Here is a 19,091-nt window from a genome sequence, read left to right as displayed (position 1 = left end):
CCCCCCCCCCCCCCCCCCTGTTAAAAAACAAAACTGCAGATAGTGTTTAAGTCCCGTTTCAAGCTATTTAAGCCATTAGTGTGCAAAACTATGGAACTTCATACATTGGTGAGTCAGTCCCGGTAGATATAAATACACTAACCAGCCACTTTATTAAGTACACCTGTTTGATTGCTTGTAACGTCAATGTGTAATCAGCCAATTACAATACAGCAACTCAATGCATTAAGACCAGTAGACATTGTCAAATCTGTCTATCTATCTATCTATCTATCTATCTAATTAAGTTATACTATAATATAATTTTGACTTTGTGTTAAAATCATCTCAAAACCGTGAACAACTGAATCCATTGCAGTACGGAATTTTACTGAAATTGTCCAACCGCAGTGCCATGGTTCAAAAACCTGTGAAGGAGAGGGAGGAAAAAAGAAAGAAAAAAAAAAGTCAATTCGCCGATGTGTTAAAAGACCGAGCGGCAGTTTAACCTGTGTGTGACAGGTAGTGTCGTACCTGTGTTCCTGTCGCACGCTCGGAAATAAATCCCGGATGTGTTAATTACCTCGTCTGACCTGGTTCCCTCCGTGTGAACGTCTAGTGTGTGTGTGTGTGTGTGTCAGACAGAGACAGGGATCTGTGTCATGGGACTGCAGCCTTGATTGTATGTGTGTGTATACTGTATACATGTGGGTTTCCGTAGTGACAGCTCTGTCAGTTATCTTTCTGCCCTGACAGACGACGCACATGTCAACCAGCGGTCCCAGCGCACCCAACGATCACATCTACGCGTACACACACGCAAACACCTAACCTGTCAATCATTTTGTCTGCTATTCCCCCTGCTCGCTTCTTCTTTTTGTTGCTTTTCTTCCTATTCTACCTCCCTCCTCCCATTCCCACCACTCTGTCTTTCATCATTCTGTTATTATTCTTTCCTTTTTAAGAAACTGTCTGTTGCCCTGAAACTGGGTCTTTTAATTTTTTTTCCTCCCATGGGTCTCTGTGGAGGAATCCCCCCCCCCCCCCCCCCCCCCCCCCAACACACACACACACACACACACACACACACTCTCTTTCCTCTCATAGCCTCTGTTCTCCTTCTCCCTACCACTCGCATCTTCCTGACGGATTAACTGTTGAAGGCATGGTCTGGTAGAGGGAAAAAGAGGAAAATCTCTTTTAATTGTGTCGATCGCTAATTAGCCGGCCCGTCTCGTCTCTCGGCAGTGGATGTGGTAAAACAGGGTGACCTTTTCTGGGGTCAGCGAGCCACAGCGTCATGCATAGCGCTCACGTATGCTGTGCGCACGCGCATTACGTTGTACTTGGGGGATTTGACTTTAGCTGCCAGCTTGTAGATTTCTCAATGGAGGCTGGTTCAGGAAGCCAGGGTGAATCGGTAACTGTGCAGTAAAAATGTTTTTTTTTGCTAAAAATACATATATGCCCTTGTGTTGTCTTCCCGTCAAAATTGAAAATCAACAGTTTTGTTGACGCTTGTTATCAATGTTTTTAACTCTTACTTTTTTGTCCCTTTTTTTAACACTTTCTGTCACTTTTATTTTGATTGATTCGTTGATTATTTCCTCGATCGAGTTCGCTCATCTATAAAATGTCGGAAAATGATGAAATATGTCTAAGATAACAACCTCAAATGTCTTGATTTGTACACAACTCATATATATTGAATGCACTGACACAGAGGAGAGAAGACACCTGTTGTCTTCCTGTTGAAATTGAAAATCAAGCCTTTTGTTGATGCTTTTTATCAATGTTTTTAACTTTTTCTCATGTTTTTTTCCTTTTTTCAACGCTTTTTTCAGTGTTTTTCACTTTTTTGATGTTTTTAACACTACGTAACACTAACTTATTAACTTTAGTTTAACAGTTATTTTTGGAATTTATGGTCAATAAACCTCATTTATAGGAAATTATACCTTTTATGTTTGAGTTAGAAATTAAAAATTATAAATTTAAGGAATGGATGTTGATGGATAATCACAGACTGGAATATGTCAACTTTTACTCAATGCTATTGATATTTAATACTACTTTTTAAAATGCCATGAAATTGAATAAGACTCCCCAAAATGAATAGGTAGGTAAAAAGAACATTAAATGGGTAAATTTGACGCGAGGACAACACAAGGGTTAAGTCTGTGCAACGACATTGAATTCAGATGTTTGCCTCCTAACGATCAAATTAACAATTGAATCCAGAAAAACTATTATTTTGCACATTAGGTTTTGTAAATCAACTTTTATTTTGTCTTGTTTTGTGCCTGTGGCCCCGATGGCTAAACCCACTCAGCCAACAATTTTTACATTATTTAATTAAGTAAATCAAAAAGCACAACAGGAAAAGTGTTAAGGTAAATTTCACAGTTCTAAGTCATCACATGTCCACTGTTTTGTTTGACTATGCCACTCTTCACTAAGTCAACGATTAATTGTGATCAGGGTTGGGCGGTAATACGTTCTACCGCGGGGTCTTAAAAATAATGGTACAAAAATGCGATGCGCTATAATAGAAGACAAGGATTAAATATTAAATATAATTATTTCATTCCTAGAAAAATTGGGGTGGCATAGCTCAGTCCGTAGGGAGTTGGGAACCGGAGGGTCGCAGGTTCAAGTCCCCATACGGACCAATGTGGATTGGTAGCTGGAGAGATACCATTCACCTACTGGGCACTGCCAGGAGCTCTTGAACAAGGCACCATACCCCAACCCCCCCGATCAGGGCGCTGGTCCAGCACTGGCAGTCCACTCACTCTGACATCTCTCTACTAGTGTAGGAAAAGGGTGGGTGTGTGTGTGTGTGTGTGTATCCATATCCCAAAGACATTATGTTTGTCAATATCTATATCACATAATCCTTGTGCATTAATCTCCTTAATTTATATAACCGGCATATATATTTTTTGTGTATGGGTGTGTGTGTGTGTGTGTGTGTGTGTGTGTGTGTGTGTGTGTGTGTGTGTGTGTGTGTGTGTGTGTGTGTGTGTGTGTGTGTGTGTGTGTGTGTTAATTTTCCACGTGTGTTTCAGGCCTGTGTGTAGTGATTACTAACAGAGTGTAAATTGTAATTTCCCCACTTTGGATCAATGAACAGTATAAAATATAAATGATAATAAATAAATATGAATGATGTGTGGTTGTCATCACGTGAAAGTGTGGAGGAGAGAGAGAGACAGGGAGAGAGGGGTGGGGGGGGAAGATGGCACGTCTCGAAGAAGAACACAAAAAGTCTGGCAGCATGTCGGGTTTTGACCTAATGAGAAGGGAGAGGCGTTACAGTGTTCAGTATTAATAATAATAATCATAATAATGTATGTATCCTCTATTTATATTTATATTATCGGGTGGCAGTAGCTCAGTCTGTAGTGAGTTGTAGTGCCAGTTCATCCCCTGGGCACATCCCCCCATCCCCCACTTGCTCTGAAATCTCTCCATTAGTGCATGAATAGGTCCTGTGTGTGTGTGTGTGTGTGTAATTCAGGCCTGTGTGTAGTGACAATTAATCAATAACCAGTATAAATTAATATTAGTGTTCGGTATTCAGTTTCTGAACGGTGTCAACACAAGCCAACACGTCATAATTTTTAATTAGTCAAGGTAATACCGGATACCGTCGTAAGATTGGGAAAATAGTTTGACAGTATCAAAATATGGATACCGCCCAACTCTAATTTTTATGTCAATATTGACCAATATAATTGTGATTATGATTTTTCCTACAATTGATTAGTCCTAGCCGACATAGGGAACATTTTCCAAAATCCCCCGGGGGTGCACCACCCTCTCCGTTGCACGCAGACCAATCTCCCATCATTCTTAGCGTCGTTTACTATCAGTCAGCTCATATTTAGGATCCCACAAGAACCAATTTTGAATCATATCAGAAAGTCTGGCTTTCAAGACAGAAACACATAGTTCATAGCAGGAGTGTAGGAATGCTGAAAGATTAACCCTCCGGTTGTCTTCGGGTCAAATGTGACCCCTTTCCAAAAAGTTTCTGTATCAGAAATTTGGGTTTCTTTCAAACATGTTACAAAAAGTAACGTGGATGGTTCCCAACAACGCTCCTCGCAAGTTCAATAAATGATCAATTCACTACTTTAATGGAATTATGGGTGTTTTTGTCAGTTTTATAGCATTTGGAGAAAAAACTATTTGTGAAAGAACTTTAACCCTTGTGTGGTTTTCCCGGCAACAATAAAAAAACTTCTTTCCCCCATATTTTTGTCACTTTTTCAATGTTTTGGGTGCTTTTTTTAAATGTTTTTTGTGTTTTTTCCAAAGTTTTTTTGATATTTTTAATGTTGACATTTTCAGCACTTATTTCAACGGCACATTTTTTGTGACAAAAAAAAAATATATATACTCAAAAAACGGTTCAATTTGACCCGGGGACACCATGAGGGTTAACAAAAAGTGTAAACAATTTCAAAAGCTCAGAAGAAGACAACAAACGTTGCAAAAAAAGGGTCACAGGGTCAAAAAAGACAACCAGAACCTTGATAAAAGGTTTTCCCTTTTAAATTTTGATTCAGAAAAAACAAAAATGTCCCGGTTGGGCGGGAAGACGACACAAGGGTTAAAAGCAAATTTTATCGAGATCCATCCTATGACGTCGTGACAGGACATGATGAATGTGGGCTTTGCGGTGCGGTGTGGTTCAGTGGGTACAGCATGTCATTAACACTGCCTGGATTAGGACTTCAATTCCCACTGGGCCCACCTACGCTAAAAATGAATGCTCTCATGAATAAAAGTACCCGGCTAATGGCATATGTTACATCATTTTGACCTTATTATAAATAGAAACATTTTAAAAGGGTTGCCTATTTGAGACTAAGACAATTTATTGCTGGGTTAAACATCAAAGGCAATAAAGTGTGTTTTGGCTCCCCAGACTGTATATAAAGATGCTTATTAATATAGTTCATAATTTGTCATTTTTTACTGGTGAACAGGTTTTAGCCCCTGTCGTTCCTAATGCCTTTCAAAAATGTAACAGGCCGTACAAAAGAAACATTAAAGGAGACATATGATGCTCATTTTCAGGTTCATACATGTATTTTGGGTTTCTGTTAGAATTTGTTTACATGCTCTAATGTTCAAAATAAACATTTTTCTCATACAATCTATAACTATAGAGCAGTGTGTAGTCACTCAAATTGCTCAAACTGCAAAGTTGAGAAAGTTTGTAATTTCAGTATTGGTGTGTGATGCTAGTGGTTTTACTCTCCGTATGGTCTTGCACCCAGCGCAACTGACACATGTCTTGTTCCTATTTTGCACCCTACGCACAGCGGACTTTTCCCTCCACAGACGCAGTGTGTATCAGTAAATTAGGGAATGAACCTACGCTCCGGGGGCGATTCAGCAAAAAGATCCCCTAGTGCTGTTTTGCAGTTTCAGAAAACAATTCCGCCACAGACCAGGAGTCCTAGTCCTAGTCTAAAGTCAGTGGCGCAATGCTGTTTTAATGGTGCATGCTTGGCCATAGTGTAGAGCGTGCACACCACATATACACTTTACTTCTCTCATCTCACAGACCCAGCAGTTCCCATTAAGCAAACCGTACATACCATACCATAAATGACCTTGTTTTACACATTTCCATGAATCGAGGACGTGTTGGCGACATAAATGAGGAACTATTAGAGGACTTAAGGCGATGTGATGTTGAACTGCATGTGCCGATGCCACTTTACCCAAAAGCCCCAGCAGCAGCAGCAGCATGGGAGAGGAGAGACAGAAGAGCTGCATCGTCAATAGTGAGGTCATCTCCGTCTAATCTTCGACTACATTGCAGTGCAACAACCATACATTCATAACCTCGTGATTTAGTGAGAGCGAGCCCAAAAACATCGGAAAGTAGTTTTTTTGGGACATTTCCTTATTTACATTTTGTCCAAAGAATAATCAACAGCTTCTGGCGTGCGTCCATTGATGTATGAAGAGCGTGCGCTGAGCAAATCCACAATTACAACAGCAGTCCACCATGGAACAAGCGGGCCTGCTTTTAAAGGAAATATGAAATAACACTCTGATTGGTTTATTGCACGTTAGTCCCATTCCACACCTGAGTAATGTAGCTACTTTGGACCATAGACCGTTATAGACAGTCTGTGCTTCAGACCTACCCATTTAAGATTTGCAATTCCCGAGATCCAACCTCAAATCTACTTGCATTTCTGATCGTTAAAATTGGGCCCTACTGTTATCTCAGTGAGGATTGTTATAGTGGTTGGTGCACTGAGTCTGTTTTGAGACGTGTGTGAAGAGTTGTGTTGCATGGAATAGGTTTTGCAGGTGATGTGAACTGTTTAGTTCATGTGACTGTTGGTATTGCAGACTGTAGTTTGAGTTTTGCACATGTGGCTTCAGTTGTGCCCAATGTCATTTAGCAATGGAAACCTGTATTCACCCTGTGTCTGAAATGCTCAGTTTTTTTCTTCATTTGAGCGCCTGTGTCTTTAAGAGCCCAGTCTTCTCTGATTGGCTTATGTAAAAATGTGGTGCACCTTTCCCAGAAGTGGTTCTCAAGCCGTGGGTTGAGATACTTGTGTGTGTGTGGTTATCAGGGGAGAACACCATAGCTCTGCTCAGCATTACTTCAGGTACTACGTTGGCTTGTTCCAAGTGTTTTCTCATCAAATCAGACCACAAAAGACTCACTGGGTTGTCTAACTTTACAGTTTGTGGGTTGGTGGGCGCTCCAGATTCTCAAAATGGATGCAAAAGCATGGTAAAAGTGAGTTTTTCATGAGACTTAGATGACACAATCAATTCTACTGTCTTTGTGCTAATCTGGAGCCAGGAGATGATTGGCTTTGCCAGGTAAAAACAACAATTTGTGGTTGTTGGATGAGTTACATGCACTAACTAGAGCCTGACCGATAAAGGATTTTTAAGGCCGATACCAATACAAATATTTGATTATTTAAACATCCGATATTCCGATAAATTGGCTGATGTAGTATATTAAATTTTTTTTTCAGGAAGAAAATGCACAGATTTCCCTAACATTAGTTATCTGTAGTTATTTATGAGTTCTCACTAAAATAATATGATGATAATTTGTTTTATTGCCATAATACAGGAACATCCAAATATATTAAAGTTCTAATTAAAATGTCCAAAAATACAAACTTAAGATATGAAACTTAAAGTCCTTTTGAATAAAAACACAATAAAAAAAAAAAAAAATCTGTGTTGCTAACAGACGTTGTAAAGCGTTCTCTGGTGGACGGACTATGCAACGGCATCACTAACAGGGACGTTGTAGAGCGTCCTCTGGTGGACGGACTATGCAACGCCATCACTAACAGGAACGCTGTAGAGCGTCCTCTGGTGGACGGACTATGCAACGCCATCACTAACAGGGACGTTGTAGAGCGTCCTCTGGTGGACGGACTATGCAACGCGATCACTGACAGGGAAGTTGTAGAGCGTCCTCTGGTGGACGGACTATGCAACGCCATCATTAACAGGGACGTTGTAGAGCGTCCTCTGGTGGACAGACTATGCAACGCCATCACTAACAGGGACGTTGTAGAGCGTCCTCTGGTGGACAGACTTTGCAAGGCCAACACTCATAACACGGTTGATTGTTCGTTTTTATTTTATTATATAAAATATATATACAAAATATACTTGCTTCTCAAAAAATATGACAGTTACACTCCAGAACTCCCCATTAAGAACACAAATTGTTATGTTCAAATTTCAGTTCGTGAACAAAAATGAAATGTGTTGCATTTAGACAAACTTTAACATTGGAGAAAACCCGGCCTACCGTTTCTCCCTTTCAGCCTTTATGCTAAGCTAAGCTAATTGCCTCTTGGCTCCAGCCCCATGCTGAACCCACAGAGAGTGTGGTATTGATCGCAGATGTGGACAATTATTTACTTGCCCGCTGCGTCTTCACATCTCAAAGACACACAGACCTTCTGCTGCAAACACGCAGACCAACTTCAAACGAGCCAGCCGTTTGTACTATTCCTAATACATTTTGAAGTATATTGACCTTCTCTTTGAATCCAACTGTGTCCTGCAAGTTCCCCAGAACTTTTTTAAACCTATTGCCCATAGCTTGAAGAAAGTTCTGGGTAAAACTGTACTGGATTGTAGCATGGGATAAGCACTCTATGGGAGTTTGAAGATTAAGCAGCCTTTACAAATCAAATTCAAGACCAGTTTTCAAAGAAGTAACTAAATTAGATACTCATTTACAAATTATAAAAGCAACTAGTTACTTCAGAAAGTACCTAATGCGTTACTTTCAAGTACATTTTTAAATGCTCAAATGTGAACCCACCTCCACCCCTCTTCAACAGAACATACCAAACATGCATGTTCAATTATTTATGACAAATCTGAATATTATGATGAAATAACAGCTTCAGTTATAGTAACGTGCCGCATTTTATTTTTACAACGTTGTTATTCCCATCACTGTCCTAGACTGCTGGGGTTCACTCAAAAGTCCAGAGCCCCCTCACCCCCCAAAGCGCTTTGAGTGTCTATGATAAAGCGCTATATAAATGTAATTAATTATTGTTATTATTAGAGCAAAAATAGCTACTCAAACTGAGTGCTGAGCTGATTTAAAGAGACAGAAAACATTCCTTGGATTCTTTGAAGCTGTCAGTACAAACACTCAGGTCAGCGTTTACGTCTTTAATAGGGAAGAGATTATCAGGAAGTGAGGTAAATGGAAAGCGGATCATATCCACAGACATGTAGGAAAGCCAGGTTTGATAAGTAGCCTATGTCTAAATATCATTAGTAATCTTACCCAACCATCCAGCTTCATTCATCATCAACTTTACGTATCCTTTGTTGGATTCTTGGTTTACAGAAACCTAGTTTCTTGCTGTCACTTTTGCTTTTCTTTGCATCTTCCTTTATCAATGTGTGGTATTTGAATTTCACACTGACATGATTTATTTTATTTCACGTTACAAGCTACCCGACCACTCCGATCACACAGCAGGAGGAGAATTTCAGCCAATGCTCTCTCTAGATCCCAAACTGACTTGTTAGCAATAATCAGCGGGTCTGATTGGTGTTGGGCAATGTGTCAGCCTCAGCGGGGGATTCTAACAAGCCTTTCTCTCTCTGTTTTTCCAGTCATCTGGAGTCGGATCGCAGCGCCCTGAAGAGGAGAGAGTGGGAGAGGAGGAACCAGGAGGTCCAACAGGATGAAGACCTATTCTCAACTGGATTCAACCTGTTTGGAGAACCTTATAAAGTAAGAGTGATTCATTCAAGCTAGGGCTGCACAATTGATCCAATTTTAATCACGATCACGATTTTGACTTCCCACGATCAAATTTGCGTGATCGAGCAATTTTTTTATTTAAAGCGTCATTTCATAGAACGCTGTTTGTTTTTGCTTTTTTTTTGTTGCATAGTGCATCTACCGCTCCATAGACCAGTGCCTGCTCATGTGCCAGTCAGTTGTTCCCTGCACCCCGTGCAGCTTGGTTTCTAGATTTAGACAGTCACAGAGGACAGAGTAACGGGAGGAAAACTCAACAGATAGCAGTCGGTCATACGTCGGTCTCAAGGTTTACCAGTTTACCAGTAAACTCAACACTTTGTCCCGTCTGTTGTTTTCAGACAACAGCAGTGACCAGTGCTAGTCGGTGCTAGTAGCGTCTGTTAGCCGTTAGCTCCTCTAGGACGCACCGGTGAACATAATCTCCTCGCAACCGCTGCAATGTTGTTATATCAATATGGTTTAATTTAGCGTTACGTGACCCATTTCGTCTGTAAAGTCGTGCCTGTGTTTAGATCTCTCCTCTACTTTCATTCCTCTTACTCCGCGCCCGGCCACACAGCGCCGGTCCACACTTCTGACATTTATCTACAGTTTTAATTTTTTATTAACACAGCTGTATATTGTTAAATATGAGGGGCAAACCTGTATTTGTACCAGTGTTTCCGCGGGTAACTCTGCTATCGCAGCCGCCACGGTGAAGAACACAGAAGAAGTTATTGAATGCAACTAACTTCAGTTGGTAGAGTAACGGAGTGGGAGACGGAGCTGCTGGACCTGGACCTGGGCCTGGACCTGGACCTAGTCCAAAAATGTGACCCATGGCCAAAATATCATATTTCATAATTTCATAAAAATGAGTCCGCCGTCTTTCTGTGAGTAGAGTCCATCACCCCCCCTCTCGCAGTTATAAACAGCCTATGTGACGATAAAATTGGTTTCGGTTAAAATCAACAAATAATCGTGATCAAAATTTTGATCAAAATAATAGTAATTCAAGCATAGTTCACAATTAGATCATTTAATATGTCAATAGTGCAATAACGTCTTAGGACTCGGCTTTGACTTGATCTCGACTAGTCCTGGTCCTGGACTTGTCTTGGACTTGACTACAGCCCTGGTTTGAGCTTACGTCAGCGAGCTGCACACACTCGTCTTTACAAGCTGGCCGAGCTGGGATTCTTCCCACTGAGTGCTGCTTCCTCCACACGGAGAGCTCCCCCTTTGCTTGTTAGCAGACAGCTTTATACTTCGCTGTTAAGTTTTGATTGATCTCTGCGGGGGGACAATGGACATATCTGACACCAGAATTTCATTTGGGCAAATGGAGTGAATTTATGACATCTTAATCAGTGAGGATGGGCCACTCTCCTCTAAAGTAGCCCACTTTGTGATTTAGGTTCTTATTAAATGCCTTTCCCTTCTGTAAGCAATCAATTGGAGCAATTTATTACTATCACTAAATAATTAACTATTATCCAATCATTTATTTTGAACCATAATGCAAACCATAATGCTTTAAAGGGTAACTGTTGCCAAAATGCAACCTTAGACCGGTTTTGTTAACATACTCGAGTCAAACTTTTAACGTTTAAAAGCATAAGTAGGATGGAAGCGCTGTTTTTAAGATTGATCTTGTTTTTTTGGTCGAATTGCCTTTTTAATGGGAAAGATAGGGGCACTACTGTGATCACATCATAATCAACATGAGACTTTGCTACAAGTACCAAATTTACCAAAGGTCTCTCTTATATTGATCTTCATATTCACTGAAAGTTGAAAGAAAAAAAAAAATCCAAAGTCCAATTATTATGGACATTATTTGACATTTAGCGTTTCTGCTTCCTATTTTTAGCATATTTTTATTGAAAACTTACTACAGATAACTAATGTTAGCAGGCTGTGGGTTGACTCCCAACGGTTCCTATTGGCTATATTAGTCATAATTTAAAAAAGCTCAACCAAATTTCCCATGGCCAGATATTGTCATGAACACAAAATGGGACTTCCTGGTTAAATAAAGGATTAATAATAATAATAATAAAAAATAAAAAAACACAAAATAAAACTAAACCAAATCTAACGATTATAGAAGTTATCTCACATTAATGTTTTCTTCGTGGTTTAACTAACCTAAAAAACAATCAATCATCACCAAATTTCTGATTTGATTTTTGACAGTTTTCAGTGGTTGTGAGAAGCAATATAATAGAGAAATTTGGTAATCATTGATCATTGTTTAGGTACATGACAGACCGTGAAGAAAACATTAATGTGAGATATTTATAATTGTTGGTGTTCATGACAATATATGGCCATGAGAAATTTAGTGATCATTGATGATTTTTGTGGATTTCTTGGCATCTGTCGCTCAAGAATTATATGTGTTATGAACTTCATTTTTTGGAACTAAATTGAGCTTGAGGTTTTCAAAACCTCAAGCTCTCAAGGAAATCTGATAGGTACACCGTCCCCACAGAAATCAACGCCTATGTTGCAACCTTAGTTCTACTTTGACCCGAGGACAACATGAGGGTTAAAGATGTACTTCTTTCTCCTCTTCGTCCTCTTCTTCCTTATCTTTGTCTCCGAGAAGGCACTCTTTGCATCCGCAAAACGCCCTTCCTCTCCCAGGTAAGTCCCAGAAAGGCTTCAAAGGAACAGGTTGACATTTTGAGAAATACACTAATTTGCTTTTAATGTTAGAGCAAGACAAAATGATAAATTGTGGGTGATGGGTACTCCTGTCAAAATCCGATAGGTACGCGTACCCGCCGTCCCCACGGACATCAACGCCTATGGTGCAGCCCGAGTTCTACGGTACTTGAGATGCCATCATTTTGTTTCTTCTTAGGCTGAAAGTGAACTAGCCCTGCATTAAGTCCACGGCACTCTCCTGCCCCTGTGTTTAAAATTGATTTTGGTTTGTTAACTCTCCGCCAGGCACTTCAACACTTGGTTACGCCGCCAAGTGTATCGACCTTGGGACAGACTGGCTTTGAATCTTGACAGATTGTGTTTAAGTGCTGCTGTGTCTGAACACAGAGGACACTCAGGAAGAAGCTGCTCCAGGACCGGCAGCACATAAGAGCTTGTTGTCATAATGAATCTAATCCTTGGTGCTTTCATACTCCAACTAATTGTTTCCAACTAATTAGGGAGGTCAGGGCAAGGTGTGCATGTGCGCGTGTGTGTGGGCAGATCCTGCGTCTATTAATTCCAACAGAAGAAATGAATGTAAACACAGATTATGACCATAGATATCGCACCCATTTGGTCACCAAAGTAAATATTGGAGCTATTATTCACATGCTGCATATCTCCTGAACATTAAAGGATGTAAAGGACCTAAGCATGTGTGTGTAATTCAGGCCTGTGTGTAGTGTGTAATAACAGAGAGTAAATTGTAATTTCCCCATAGTGGATAAATACAGAGTTTAAATTATAAATTATTATATCTCAACGTCAACTAGTGTTCGTGAATTCCCTAACAAAACTAATTTCAGTAATGCTTAATGTTTCGTTAGTGTAAATATCAAATGATGTGTGTACTGTTTTATACCATTAGTGTGTCAATACACAATGTGAGTTGCAAACTGACCAACTCGATATGAAACGCAAAAATATGTGTATAGTGTTTATTTATATATACGGTATTGATATATACAGTGAGGAAAAAAAAATTTGATCCCTAGCTGATTTTTTGCCCACTGACAAAGAAATGATCAGCCTATAATGTTAATAACAGATTTATTTGAACAGTGAGAGACAGAATAACAGCAATAAATGTCATGAATTGATTTCCATTTTAATGGCGGAAATAGGTATTTTGACCCTTCCGCAAAACATGAATTAGTACTTGGTGCCAAAGAGCTCCATTGGACAAATGTACAAAATCAGCAAGGGACCAAATACATTTTTCCCTCACTGTACATATTCAGCCAGGACAGTTAAGTTTAGTTACCAAAATGACAAGTTAAGTTTAGAAAAAAAGAGTGCGGTTTGGTTAAAAGAAAGTATAAAAGTCTTTAGTTTTCGCACTTTTTGGCGTAGCTAGCTGTCAAAGATGGCAGCCATTTTGCACATGCGTGACTCACATTCTGCTTCATTCACTCATTCATATTTATCATACAGGAAAGTTAAAAATAACATCACATTACAATATAAACGGGCCTGATTTATTTTAAAAACTGGTTTCCAGCAGGTTCCTGTTCTGCATAAACACAAAAAATTGAACGTGGTTACAGCACATCGGGACTGACATCGATATGGACTAGACAAATTTGGACAACTAAAACAACGGTACAGTTACATAAGGACAAAGACATTTATACAAGACATCAGCGGGACTAGACAAAAACAAACAGTGCTTACAAGGCTTGGACAAACACATTTGTCTTGACCAAATTTTACAGACTGTTTTCAGCTAAATATTATACAACATAAATTCAAGCTGTTTGTCTCACTAGTCTGGATTCAAAGGCAACACTGTTAGCCCCTCCAAGTGTCCTTTAGCGTCGGGACTCTTGACGTCACTTTTGACGCTCTGGGTCGGGACGTAATCACTCTCAGGCGGCACAAGAATGGGGCAGTTAGGTTTAGGAAACAATCGTGGGTGATGTCACAAAATGGACATTTCTGTGACATGCGGGACAAGAACGAGACACAAACCCCCCGGTCTCCTGGTTGAAAGTCCTGTGTTGTTTGACCCGTCCATCACCCCGACCTAACTCCTGATGCGGCATTTTGGTCTTTCATACTACTCGCTACCGTTGTCGCTATTATACTACGTCATCTTACAGTATCTGCTGGGAGGAGGCCTTGGGGAAGACCCAGGACTAGGTGGAGGGACATCCAGCTGGGAGGAGGCCTTGGGGAAGACCCAGGACTAGGTGGAGGGACATCCAGCTGGGAGGAGGCCTTGGGGAAGACCCAGGACTAGGTGGAGGGATTACGTCTCCAACCTGACCTGGGAACGCCTCAGGATCCCCCAGTCGGAGCTGGTTAATGTGGCTAGGGAAAGGGAAGTTCAGGGTCCCCTGGTGGAGCTGCTGCCCCCGCGAAAACTGCTCCTTTAGAGATCTAAATCAGCCCCCCCGCCCCCCTGTCTTTCCTTTTTTCCCCTTTATCATTCCCGGCCTCTCTCTTGCTGATTTATTTCTACAATCAGTCTCTCGCTGTACCTGTTTAGCTATCGTGTGTCTGTCACTCTGTGTCTTTCCCCCTCTCTTTCCCTCTCCAGTATTCATTCTCTCTGTGAGCTATTAGCTAATCCCTCTTCTAATCCTGTTAAATAGCGTTATGCTGTTAGCAGCTATTTGGGATGATCTATTCACACACACTTACACACACACACATGCACACACATAGGTATTCATTCTCTCCTTCTCCTCTGTTTTCCATTTTGCCTCTCTGTAAATGTGTTTTCTGTTCCTCTTCAGCCACCAGATCTTTTATTCATGAGCCCGAGATGGCGAAGAGATGAGCTAATTTATTCACAGCTAACTTTGGCTCGCCACGGTGTGTAGTGTTTGTGTGTTTGTACACCAACACACACACACACACACACACACACACACACACACACACACACACACACACACAGAAATTACATCTGTTAAGAATATTTGAAAGCAATTCTCTCTTTTCTTGCATGAATCTTTTGTACATAAGGTTTGATTCTTTGCCCTGTTTCATTTTTTTGGGTATTTTTAATGGTTTTGCTGCGTTTTTGTGTAAAAATGAAGGATACAGTGGGGGCAAAGTAAGACCCGATAGAAGAGATGAATTCTGCTTCCAGTCAAAAATTTGTGTTGACTTTTTTTAATGAGCTATCTACCCTAGTCCTCGGGCCTCATCACTGTTTATTGAAATATTCGGGAATCACGGAGATGGACTCAAAGGGCTCCAATAGCATTGATTTATGGAAAATGTATTAAAGTGTAATAATATGCAGATACAAGGATTTTATAAATATAGATATTCTGTACACACACACACTTACGGTCAAAGTATGGGGTAATTTACAAATTTCAAATGGCAAATTTGACAAATTTCCATACCATGCATTAAAGACAGAATACAAGCTGATCTGAGTGAGGTGGGGGGGGCTGATCTTTAATGCAATACCTACATTGCCCATTAACAGCAACCATTCATCCAATGTTCGAAAAGCACATGCTGTTCACTAATCTGATATAATAAAAAAAAACAAAAAACTGAGAAAACATTAGAGAACTCTTTTGCAATTATGTAAGCATATAATGTAATCTGAAAACTGCTGCCCTGGTTAAAAAAACAATGCAACTGATCTCAGCTGGTATTCTGTCTATAATTACATGTCACTTGATGCTCTCTTTAGAAATATTACCTAGTTTGGCTCCTATTTCCCATGAACACGCATTTATTATTCATGATTTCGTTAACCTCTCCAAATACAGGCAATTTTACCCTGTCGCGAAAATTAGATAAAGAGACTTATTCACTCCTTCTCATTCGTTTTTAACCTTTAAACCTGTTGCAGCTTTATTGGACAGCCATTTCCTGTTACCGCAGGGTTAATTAGCAGAGCACAGGTTGTCAAATACCTTTGCCTTCATGGCTGGATCTATTGATCAAACCACAAATGTTAAATATGATAAAATTACAATGCCACATTTCACATTGATCTTAGTCAGTGTTAAGGGTTCCTCATTTGTCTATAATGTATGATGAACTTAAAATAACAGACTGTAGAGCTTGCATAATTCCAACTTGGTCCATGATTAATATTTGTAACCTAATTTGTCGCTCAGGTAGAAAATAAACGTCTGAGGGCTGTGCAAAAATCAACTGGTTTTCTTTTTTCTCACCCAAGGCTCTTTGCCAGAATCTGGTTCCACATATAGATTTGCTGACAACCCCCTTGTCCTTTCAAAAAACGCCAAATGATCCACCCGTGTAGTTTCATCATTAAAGACGCCATCAATGACTGACACAGATGGTGCTCATGAGCTATTCTGAGGACCATCTCCACATTAGCACAGAGCGGCGGAAGGTGCTGCACCGTCATAGATCAGTGAGGCCCGCGCTGTCCTCCACGCCATCATTACTTGAGAATCGGGGGTCAGGCTTATAATGATTCCTGCCCCATTAATTTTACCGCACCAGCCTGGACTGGACCCTCTTAAGAGTGACATGTGTTTAATTAATCATTTGGTCCTGATGTCTGGTCAGTGGTCACCCTATCTGTCTCTCACTGTTCCTCTCCGGGTGAATAACAAAGGCCTTTAATCAGGCCTAAAGAAATGGAAAAATGGAAGACTTAATTAACACTCTTCTCTCTCTCTCCCTCCTTCTTGTCTTTTTCTTCCTTTAGACTAATAAAGGTGATGCGTTGGCCAGTCGCGTCCAGAACACATTGGGCTCCTATGAGGAAATGAAAGATCTGTTGACCAGCCATTCCAACCAGAGCCACTTAGTGGGGATCCCCAAAGGCAGCAACAACGTGCAGACCCCGACCACTTCAACGGCAGAGAGACCCGCCATGGAGCCCCAGCTTTTCAACGAAGCCCTGAGAGGAGGAACAGGTGTAGGTGAAGGAGGAGCAGGAGGAGGAGGAGAGGGAGGTGTGGACAAGAGGACGGGGAATTCATCTTCTTCGTCAACTTCCATGCAACCTCCTGCTTCGAGTGCGTCGTCAACCAGCGCCACAACGATCCCGCATCAGAATTCCAAAAAGTCCCGGAGCTCCATGGACTGGTCAAGGGCAGGCCACGGTCAGAGCGCCCAAGGACCAGGCCTCGTTCTGGGGTTAGCACAGAACGGACAAGGGCAGGTCACGGCAGCTGCGAGTGGAAGAGGGAAAATGTCTTTATTAGAGGAACAGCAAATGCAACGTCATGAAGAACTGTTCAGCTCCCTTAAAGATGAACTCGGTCTAAAAGGGGACTCAAGTCCTTCTTCCCCCTCTTCGTCCTCCTCTTCCTCATCTTCTTCTGGGAGAAGGCACTCTTCACATCCGTCTAAAGCCCTTCCTCTCCCAGGTAAGCCCTGCACAGAAAGGCTTCAAAGGAATAGGTGGACATTTTGAGAAATATACACTAATTTGCTTTTAATGCAAGATCGAAAAACGTCAAATCCCCTCCTGTATTGAGCTAGAGCCTGCAGCCAGTTAGACATAAGCTAAGTTTCCTTCCACTTGACAATATAAGTTTGGTAAAAGTGGTGAAAAGTGTGTTTCCATCCAAAACAAAACGTTGCGTAGTGACGTCACGTGCTGTTTCGCGATCAAATTAGTATAGTGAATTGATTTTGGACATTTTAGGGTGTTTCCTTTCATTTTTGTATTGACAAAATGGATCACGCTGTCTACCAACAAATAATTAATATTATAATATTAATATTAGGTTATAATAGTGCTCATGTGCCAGCTGATAGCGATATATCAAGCTATGATAACGACGTTATCAACACATTGCTATGAAGATGCAGATGCAACTTGTCTTTTATTGTCCCTCCTGCACCTCTGGGAGACAACTCTTTTTTGAGCGTCTTCCATTGACTCCGGAGGACGTCCCACGGCTTGTCCTAACCTTTGTCGGCCATTTCCTTCTCGCGTTCCTGATAAATTAAATTCAAAAAGTCTCTCGTCTCCTCGTCCGTCCACTTCCATCTGCCTTTGACGCCCGCCACGTGAGCAAACAGAAAGGAAATACCGGGGGAAAAGAACTACAACTTCTTCTTCTGCGTTTTGTGGCGGGTTGAAACCATAAAATGACTTGATCGCAAATCATTATTTATTCAGCAAATAACGTTTCCATCAGCGTTTATTGCATAAGACGTACAGTACGTCGATCAAGATCAAATCCGATGAGAGTGAACGTATTTCCTTTGAGTCGATATTTATGAAATTCCACCGAACTTTACTGTTTCCTTAGGGCAGTTTTCATTCGATATCACTTAATTAGGATAAAAACATGTGGATGGAAACATAGCTATGGACCAAAAACTGGAAGCAGGAACGCTAGCTTAGCTCTGTCCAGTGTTCAAAAAAATTGATACCACCCCTTTATCTGTATGCTCAATGAAAAGCTAGTGCCAGCAGCCAGTAAGCATAGCTTAAAATGGAAAAAAAGGGTGAACAGATTTGTAAACTAAAACCAAGACACTTTGCACGTGACCGTAGTACTTGGGGCGCGCACACACACACTTTTTCAACGTGAACATGTGCCAGCCCAGGTCAGACATAGACACAAACAGATTAGACACAATCAGACAACAGCACACGTAGGCCTATTACACATGTAGCCTACATATCTAATATTAAACGACATTGAGGGAGTTTTGTTTGGGACCAACTTTGTTTTTCAGAATTAAAGCATTTTTTGGGGAAAATGCACCCACTGAACTTTTTCTTCATGTATGAATTTATACATAATTTCTTCATTCCTTTATATCTTATGAATGATCAGCAATTGACATGAGTTCAAAGTTTGAAAAATGCAGAAAAATAAATAATCGTGCTTAATAAATCATAATTCATAATGATGAGCCCTCATACATAATGATTTAGTTGTGTTCATATGAGGTCACAAATGACAGACATGTCAATGAACATGTCAATTCCTGATGATTTGTGGGATATTGAGGAATGTAGTAATACATAAATCTGTAATACCATAATGCCTAATAATACATAATTCAATTAATTTGTGCATGATAATTCATGTACCAGTGTTACTCTAACCAACAACACACACACACACACACACACACACACACACATGTAATCTCATTTAATAGAGCAGTTAGC

At 40.6% G+C, this 19,091-nt stretch overlaps 1 protein-coding gene across 2 annotated transcripts in view; it reads left to right on the top strand.

Annotated features, from left to right (window-relative positions):
- Positions 1–19,091, top strand: part of aff2 (AF4/FMR2 family, member 2) — a 210,102-nt gene that overhangs the window by 51,677 nt on the left and 139,334 nt on the right. For both annotated transcript variants that reach the window (XM_034883341.1, XM_034883340.1), the window contains exons 2-3: positions 9,148–9,268; positions 16,656–17,322. In XM_034883341.1, coding sequence (XP_034739232.1) covers positions 9,148–9,268; positions 16,656–17,322 — 788 coding nt within the window. The remainder of the gene's footprint in view (positions 1–9,147; positions 9,269–16,655; positions 17,323–19,091) is intronic.

Source organism: Etheostoma cragini, chromosome 10 (genome assembly GCF_013103735.1).
Source record: "Etheostoma cragini isolate CJK2018 chromosome 10, CSU_Ecrag_1.0, whole genome shotgun sequence".
NCBI classification, from domain to species: domain Eukaryota; kingdom Metazoa; phylum Chordata; class Actinopteri; order Perciformes; family Percidae; genus Etheostoma; species Etheostoma cragini.
This window is presented reverse-complemented; position numbering and strand designations above follow the sequence as displayed.